General features: G+C 45.3%; 2 protein-coding genes across 3 annotated transcripts; one reads left to right on the top strand and one right to left on the bottom strand.

Annotated features, from left to right (window-relative positions):
* The first annotated feature begins 472 nt into the window (after positions 1 to 472).
* LOC133918467 (uncharacterized) lies at positions 473 to 3,826 on the top strand. The gene is made up of 2 exons (XM_062362351.1): positions 473 to 1,813; positions 3,528 to 3,826. The coding sequence occupies exons 1-2, from the start codon at positions 662 to 664 to the stop codon at positions 3,687 to 3,689; spliced, it is 1,314 nt and encodes a 437-aa protein (XP_062218335.1). The 5' UTR covers positions 473 to 661; the 3' UTR covers positions 3,690 to 3,826.
* Positions 3,827 to 4,860: 1,034 nt separating this feature from the next.
* LOC133918466 (uncharacterized) lies at positions 4,861 to 8,616 on the bottom strand. Of its 2 annotated transcripts, XR_009909767.1 has the most exons (3): positions 8,240 to 8,616; positions 6,338 to 6,430; positions 5,851 to 6,224 (listed from the first exon to the last, which is right to left on the bottom strand). XR_009909767.1 is itself a non-coding variant. In XM_062362350.1 (2 exons), the coding sequence occupies exon 1, from the start codon at positions 8,536 to 8,538 to the stop codon at positions 8,263 to 8,265; it is 276 nt and encodes a 91-aa protein (XP_062218334.1). In that variant the 5' UTR covers positions 8,539 to 8,616; the 3' UTR covers positions 4,861 to 5,200; positions 8,240 to 8,262. The 2 variants fall into 2 exon arrangements, 1 of the variants encoding a protein (XP_062218334.1); XM_062362350.1 differs by lacking the exons at positions 5,851 to 6,224; positions 6,338 to 6,430 and adding an exon at positions 4,861 to 5,200.
* Positions 8,617 to 8,806: the final 190 nt, after the last annotated feature.

The following is an 8,806-nucleotide window of genomic DNA, read 5'->3' as shown; positions in this document are numbered from 1 at the left end:
AAGTTAGACTATGTCCAACGGTTTCCCTTTAGGATCCAAAATCCTTTCACGACGGGATTTTCGTTCCCTTTAGCGCTCCAACGGTTTCCCTTTACGGTTCCCGTTGAGAAGGGATTCGCAGGATCATTCCCTCCAGGACGGGATTCCCTCTCCTTTCTCTTCGTGATTCCTCTCGAAGGGAAGCTGTTGAAGATAAGAGGAAATAAAAGAAAAAAGAACGAGGAAAGGAATCAGAAAGGAAATAAAATAAAAGAAATATAATTGGAGATAATCTTATCGCTGACACGTGAATTTAGATATGAATAGCTCACATATCAACGACACCTATCCTCTGTCGTTACGTTAGACGAGCTCTATCCGTACACTGCTTGTACCCTGTCTCTCACCCACATGGTCAAGCTCTCTCGCTCCTTGCCTGCGCGGCGAACCCACCGCTCATAAAATAAATATGTTAATTGGGTTCGTTTTTTATATTTCTTAGGATAAATCGGTTTCCAATTTTTATTAAAAAAGCGAACCGAAATACGCGTATTAACCGAATGCCCAGCCCACTCGAACCACGCGAACCCGAGCCGTACGCCGCCGCCGCCGTCTTCCCCTCCCCTTCCTTCCCCAGCCGCACGCCGCGAGCGAAACCGTAATCGGCCACCGCAACTCCGCCATGGACTCGCTCCTCGCCAGCTACGCCTCATCCGACGACGACGCCGACGAAACCACACCTGCCCGTACCCCCGCTCCGGTCCCTGCCGCGGCCCCGGGCGGCGAGGCGGGCGCGAGGCCCGCCGCCGCATCCTTCCGCGGCGGCGGCAGCAGCATCTTCTCCTCGCTCCCGCAGCCTAAGTCCGCCCCCCTCTTCTCCTCCCTCCCGGCGCCCAAATCCGGCCCCACCTTCTCCGCCATCCCGCCCCACAATTCCTCCGGAAACCCTAAGCGCGTCGTCCAGTACCGCCCGCAGCCGATCCGGCAGCCCACCGGCGACAGCTCCGACGACGAGGAGGACGACGCTAAGAAGCGCCGCGCCAGCGCCGCCGAGGCGCGCCCACCCGTGTCTGTTGGCTCGGGGCCCGTGTCCTCGTTCCTTCCGCCGCCGAAGCACTCTCTCGGGCTCGGCTCCGGGGCCGGGGCCGGCGCCAGGAGGTCGGCCATAGATACGGCTGCGCTGGAGAGATCAAATCTTGGCGCCGCTGTGCCTTCAAGTTCGGTTGCCAACACGGGAGCGCCAGAAAGGCCTGATGCTGGTGCTGCCGATGACGACGATTCAGATGATAGCGGCAGTGAGGAGGACATGCCTGTGCCGGAGCAGCAGGAGGGGCACGAAGAACAGCAGCGTTTCGATGCTGGAGCTGGACAGCAGCAACAGCAAGGCTATGATGCTGGAGTTGGGAGCACCAGTGGGTATGAAGCCTATGCTTGGGATCCAAACTACTACGCTCAATATGGTGCGAATTATGGCTTGGATCCTAGTGGCAATGTGAATTATGCGACTGGAGCAGAGTATGCTGCATATGGAGGAGAGCAAAGTGGTGGTTATGTTCATTCACAGGGAGGAGAGGGTGGTGGATACGGGCATGTGGCAGCGGCGCCATACGGAGTAGATTGTACTGGAGGATATGGGCATGAGGTGGCAGCAACAACATTGCCACCAGCGCAAGAACCTGTATTGCCACCAGTGGTGGGTAGGATTGGAGGGAAGAGGGGTAGGAATGATATACCGGTGGAGATTGTAGAGGTAAACCAAGCAGAGTTGATGAAGAACCGACCAAAGCAGGATAAGTCCAAGCTCACTGGATTGGCCTTTGGTCCTAGTTACCAGGTACAAACCCATCACCCCATGCTAACTTGGTATTACTTCTGCTCAGCATGTATTACAGTATGTCACTATTAACTCGTTATGCTTGAACAATTTATCTTGCTTAGCAGATACTCCCACCAGTCAAAAATAGTTGATGTTTTGGACATGACACGGTCTCCAATGTGTAACTTTGACCACAATCTTCTACTAAAATATATTTATAAAATCTAATAAATTTACGAGATTATGAAAGTGTTCTTCAAGAAAAATCTACACATATTATCTTCATGTTTCCAAACTAAATTTCTAAAAGTTATTGATGGTCAAAGTTTCAAAAGTTTGACCGAATCTTGTCCAAAACGTAAGTACTTGTGACCGGAGGGAGTAGAACATTTAAGTGGGATGGGTTGCTAGATGGTTAACCATCTGCTCATTGCTCAAACACCTGAACACTATAGCTACTGCTATGAATTGTCAGCTGGTATCACATAATTTGGCTCCATGCTTAACCGGCAGTCACACAGTAAGCAACATCCTCAGGTGCGGTATAGGGTCTGAAGTTAGTCCACCAGCAATGATTCTTGGAAATGCGTGCAAGCATGCCACGTTGTTTTCGTTTTTCATTGCAAATTTAATTCATCAGGAAGCAAGTAATATACTTTAGTAAATGTGTCTGTTAGGCTGTAAGTCATATTTCCATTGGTTTGTTTGCCAGATCTTCTGTGGAGCTAATGGCTATATTTTGTACTTTAATGAAATGAACAGACATTCTATTCCTCGCAAAAAACGTCATTCTATTCACAATTAGTTTTAGAAAATGTTTTTCATGTAAATAGGTATGCTTGTTGAGCTTGCTTATGGTTCATACAGACAGACAGTGTTTCTGTTTATGGCTTACACTTCTTTTGTGGGCAACGATACAGCTTCATTCTTAACTAAGCTGTATCATCCTAAAAAGGGAAAAAGAAGCGAGTGATGCTTCCGTGCTGCACCCCTTCAATGTATTTGCGCAAATTTGAAGTATTCGAAGGGTTAAGTAGCTGGAATCCACCCTTGGTTTGTGATTTACAATATGCGCAGCTCTCAAGGGGTGGAGCATAGAAGCACCTATTAGGTCTGACTGCATGTGATAAAGACATAAAGTATCTGTTACTCCAGATCTAATGCTTTTGATACCTTTCCTATGGGATTTTGGGTACATGGAGAAACTAATGATGCATCAAGACATGCTAGGTTTTGGCCAGTGAACATAGGTTAGTCTTTGTTGTAATATGAATGATGTTATGAGAGTTAGGATGTAAGTAGGATCCTGGGTTTAGGTTATATCTATCTTGTCAGTTTTGTCCAAATTTGTAGCTGAAAGAATGGGTTTGGTCACCTGAACAATACAATTTCAATTCATGAACTAAAGTACTCTTGTGTAATTGCATAAATATGAGGACATCATGTATCACTATATGGTTCCACTGTTTCAGTAATATGGTATTCGGGAATGTATGAACATTTACGATTAATGTACTCCCAGGACTATAGGATAACATGGTTCCCAGTTGAGAACCATGTTCGGCAGATCCAGCATTCCCTTGTCAACAGTAGGCTTGTTTTACCGATTGATTGTCGCCAACTCAAAATATCTGTTCATCAGTGTTCATTCAGGATTTCTGTTTGCACGAAAAAACTATTTTATATCGATATAGTTATGGTCCTTACCCAAGATTTCTACCTTGTTGAACAGCCTGCCCCTTCAGCGAAGGGAAGGCCATCCAAGTTGCATAAAAGGAAGCATCAGATTGGCACTCTATTCTATGACATGAAGTCAAAGGAGATGGAGCTCGCTGAGAGGCGCTCTAAGGGCTTTCTTACAAAAGCAGAAACTCAAGCGAAATACGGTTGGTGAGCATGTCAGGGAAAAAAATTCAGGATACTTTGTGGATGTGTCGGAATTGAAATGTTTATGAGCGTTGTTGAAAATTTTGCTCTAATGGTTATGGACGATGTACATCCAATGAAGAACAAACAGTTCAATGATCTGTCGATATTTTGGTTGCCCACCCTTTCGGCCTCTTCCTTTTAGCTCTCTCTCTTTCTCTTGCTTGTGTTATTTTGTTGTTGGTATGAAATTGGACAGGAGCTAAGCGCGGTAGGCCTGTTAGGGAGAGACCTGACAGGTGGGGTCACACAGTAATGGCCACATGGTGGCATATATAAGGTCTGCTTGATGGAGCTCTTATCAGAGACGCTAAATAGGCGGTCCGTTGAGGCTCGTTATCAGTATGAGTCCATTATCAGTATGAGTCCATTGAGTCACGATCCGTTTAGGCTCGTTATCTAAATGGTTCGTATTATATCGGTTCGTGGTATGGTAAGTTCGATGATTTTTTTACCTATCAATTCATGAAAAATTAGAAAAAATTAAAAAACTTGCTTTCACTTGAAATCGAACATCCGACATTCTACTTGTGAGTCAAATACACTACAATTGTACCATATATACTATATGGTATTATATCTAAACAAATTATATAAAATACTATAAAAATATGAACAGTTAAATGGGTCGTGCCGTATCGGTCCGACTCGTTAGCCATCGTGCCATGTCTGAGTCGGGCTAAAATGGTCCATTTAGCCTGGCCCACTTGACCATCTTTAACTCTTATAGTGAAATCAGTGAGTTTTATTAAACAACAGTTTATAATTCTTTTGATTCATTTTCTTTATAAAATTATTTTTTTATAGCGTTTATAGAGAGAATCACTCCCCTAAAGAGAGCTAGTTCTCCATATTCATTTCTTTTACGTAATCATTTTCTTCGTAAAATTTACGAAAAAAATCACTTCCCACGAATAATTTAGATCAAAGAGAATTCTACCAAATAGACTTATAATGACAATATGTGATTCTTGATATCAAGACTGATACATAACATTGAAAAAATTATTTGCAAATACACTAACCCGTTGGATAGGGAGAGTAAGGCGGTATATCAATTATCGTTCCAACACAATCGCGTTACACATTGCCTTCAAATATTTTAGAAAGTGAATAAGAGAGAAAATCCACAGCGGGGATAGCAAGAGGCATACAAACATCAACCAACACACCATTGCAACTCGGCGTCAGAAGACGAATAGACACCACAATGATACAGCAATGCAGCAAAATGTTACTGGAATATTATGCCACGACGCACTTGTACTCCATTACTGAAAACGTTTTTAATCACAATGCATGAACTTCTCAAGTTTGAAGCTGCTTATGGTGAGATGCTGAGGAACATAAAAATAAGCTGGACAGTTTCTTGCAGGCTGAGTACAAAATAAACCATCAAATGAACATCGACTCCAGGAGCTTATCAGTAGAAGAAAACAGAAGCCATCAGCATGAATGAACCCAGATAAGCCACCAGTCCTGAAATACATGGAAAGAAAGAATATCACAAAGTTGCTTTAATCGAAAGGCTGCTTAACCTTTAGATCAAGGTTCAAATGGTAAATTAGCAAGAGGTACAGACGATGCACAAACAAAAGGGTGGAGATGTCATTTGGTGACACAGAAAATACTATCTCTTACTAAAATTGTACATTTTCACATCACCGTAGTCTTGAATACATCTATTTAAAGTTTAAATAACAAATAATCATGCAATTAATATCTGAAGTCCTTTCTAAATCATGTTTAGCAATCACTTGCAATTCATTTTGTTGACATCACAAAGTTATGAGACTATTCTTCTCGGAACGGGACAGAGACATTGACATACAAAATGAGCAGCATATAGGTCTCCTACATGACTCAGATACAAGACAACTTCGCTTTTGCTGCCTATTGCCCAGTAAGCTCACGAGTTCAAAACAAAGTTGGCTCTGTAGTTCATAAATAAATTTATTCTAATTTCAAGAGATAACCACAAAATTTACTGGTCAATAGACACATTGTTGAAAGTGAACTAAATATTGTGCAAACGACAGGGAAATTATTTAGTCCTTATAATGCTAGTTCACCAAGGCAGTAAACCCAATGTTACACGGACATAGACAAGGGTGTCGGAATCCGACTCGGGCCCGAAGTTATGGAAAATTCATAATTCATCAGCCGGCAAATTCTAAATAACAGGACTCAGGGATTAATATATACACTGTATATATATTCTGCAGGTATACATATGTACATATATACATACATACACATATACATATATACAACACGTCTATTCAAGTCTATTCTGTGCCTAAGCGCAGAACATACTTTCGTTGCGCCACTGTGGCCGACCGAGTCGGATCGCCGTGCCTCCTGCTCCAATCCATACCCAGAACCTTCTCGGGGCCAACGCCATCGGCATCGGACATGCCCTGTCGCAGCTGCGCGCACGCCGACTGCAGGCTCCCCTCGTTGATGCTCTCCAGCTCGCCCTTGTTCGTGATCACCCCTCTACCTGCGCCACCCCACCATAGTTTCTCAAATCAACTGATGCCAAAGAGGTGTACAGGGCTACATACACACACAAGGAAAAGGAGGCATGGCGTGGCGGAGGGCGCGAGAGAGCACCTAGCTTGAAGATGCAGCGGATCGGGTGGGAGGCCACGGGGCTCGGCTGCGCAGACGAAGCCTCCTCTACCATGGAAGCTTCACTCCTGCGGTCTGCAACGGCCGAAGCGGAGGGGACCATGAAGGGTATATTTTGATGAAGTTTTAGGATCGTTATACAATTACAACATGATACTGCTTTTGTAGTAACTAACCTACCTTGTGGATTGTAATTTACTACTTTTAGGATCGTAATTGGGGGTGTGCACAGAGCTGAACAAGTTACGATCACATGACAAAAAGTATATAATTATGACAGAAGAAAATACCGAGTTACAACCAGAGAAGGTACCGAGTTACGATCATATATATTTGTAGTAATTGACCTATCTTGTGAATCGCAACTATACTGTTTTTGAGATTGTAACTGGAGGTGTGCACAGAGGTGAACAAGTTACGATCATATGACAAAAAATACATAATTACGGCTAGAGAAGTTACAAAGTCACAGCCATATATATTTGTAGTAACTGAACTATCTTGTGAATATCAACTATACTGCTTTTGAGATCGTAACTAGAGAGTGGTACAACAGTGAACTACAATACGACTAGACACATAATAGATTCAACTAGTATTTTTTCACATTCATAACTGATCTACATAAATTCACAAGCAAATACTAAGAAAAAGAAAAGAAAAGAAAAGAAAAGGAGAACAAAAGAATAAATGAGCTATTAGGCTGCTATTTTTTAGCCCATCTAGCCCATCTACACAGCTTTCCCTACCTACCCTCGTCCCCTCTCAGTCCTAGTCCTGACTCCCCCAGCGCCAACAGCCGTCGCCTCTAAGCCTCTCCTCCCCTTGCCGCTTCTCTTCCTCCACGCAGAGCTACCGACACCGCCTCTCCCCCCCCCCCCTCGCCGCTTCTCTCTGATGCGCCACCTCTTCTCCTGCGTCTGCCCCGCCGCTCGCTGATGCGCAACCTCTCCTCCTGCGTCTACCCCGCTGCTCGCTGATGCGTTGGCACGCTCCCATGGCCTCCCGCCATGTGAGCTAGTTAACGTACAAGCGTTGCGAGAGCTCAAGGCCGTGGGCGCCAGCGGGCCCGTCAACCATCTCCGTTGTCGGCCGCCTCCCTCGCCGTCCGTTCTCTCCATCTTGGACTCGCCAGAGATGAGTCCAATGCGTGTCGACATGGCAAAAAAAAAATTCGGACTCACGAGTCCCAGTAACATTGAGTAAACCAGTTTGCTAATTCCGATATTTCCATTTCAACATAATATCTTTAAACCTTACCCTAGAACACTGTTATACTCAACAAGATGAGTAGAGCCAGTTAACTTACATCCACCTTAGAGCACACAATGCATGATGCAATTACCACCTACTTAATAGTTGACCAATTAAGCAGGACTTTATTGATGTGATATGAATAGGTAGTCAGACAGCTGAGTTTCCTGAACAATCATACAATAGATACACAAAAAAAAGAACACCAAGATCAATGAAAGATGCAATGGCAGTAAATTCAATGAATGCCAAATTTAAATGTAAAGTGAAACACATTTGAATAGCTCAGAATTTCAGGGTTAAGGGGCATTGTTCCATTTCACATTCCATGCTTCACGTCCATAGAGAGAAACATCGCATTATCACAATCCGTCGAGCACTAACGCAGGCAAACAATCATCGCAATAACTAGCCAGCCTAGGCAATCACGTCTCACAACAAACTCTCGAATCTGTAACCAACAATACTCCGCATCTAGGTTTACCACGCGCCAAATCTACGACGCTAAGCTCCTCCATGATCCATCCATATGCGACATGCGGTTAGCCGCGACTAACCCGATTGGACCGATCCACATCGCACATGATAAGATCATATCAGACTAGATGAGTCGGGGAGCCGCGGAGTCACCTCGGGCGCGGCCGACGACGGATCTAGTGCTTCCCGCCGTGCTTCTCGAGCTCCTCGAGGTGGGCGAGGTGGGCGCGCTCCCAGGGTAGGTTGACGAGGTAGGAGAAGGCCATCCCGCCGAAGCAGACGTGGAAGAGCGGTTCCGGCGACCCGGTCTCGATGTACTTCTCGATGTAGCGGTCGACGGCCTGGTTGGTGCTCTTCTTGACGTTCTCCAAGGTGAGCCGCGGCTTCAGGTACCCCGGCACCTCGCGGACCTTCATCCCCCGGATCTCGTTGTACAGGGCTCGCAGCGCCATGGTGAGTGACACGGCCTCTCGCTCGCTCTCGCGATTGGGTTCGCTCGTCGGCGTGGGTGGGGTGGGAGGAAGGGGAGGGAGGGGAATTTGTTCGGGAACCGGGAGCGGGGGATGTTGGGCTGGGCTGGGCTGGGCTGGGCTTTCTTGGTGAGAGGTCTGGGCTTTTCTTGGCCAATATGAGTGGTGCGTACGGGCCCAGTTGACACAGAGAGTGGTGGTCGGCTTTGTTCCAACTTTTTTATCTTTATATATCTTTTTAATAAGAAAT

This window comes from Phragmites australis, chromosome 5 (assembly GCF_958298935.1).
Source record: "Phragmites australis chromosome 5, lpPhrAust1.1, whole genome shotgun sequence".
NCBI classification, from domain to species: domain Eukaryota; kingdom Viridiplantae; phylum Streptophyta; class Magnoliopsida; order Poales; family Poaceae; genus Phragmites; species Phragmites australis.
The sequence above is the reverse complement of the archived record's forward strand: the minus strand, read 5'-3'. Positions and strand labels throughout refer to the sequence as shown.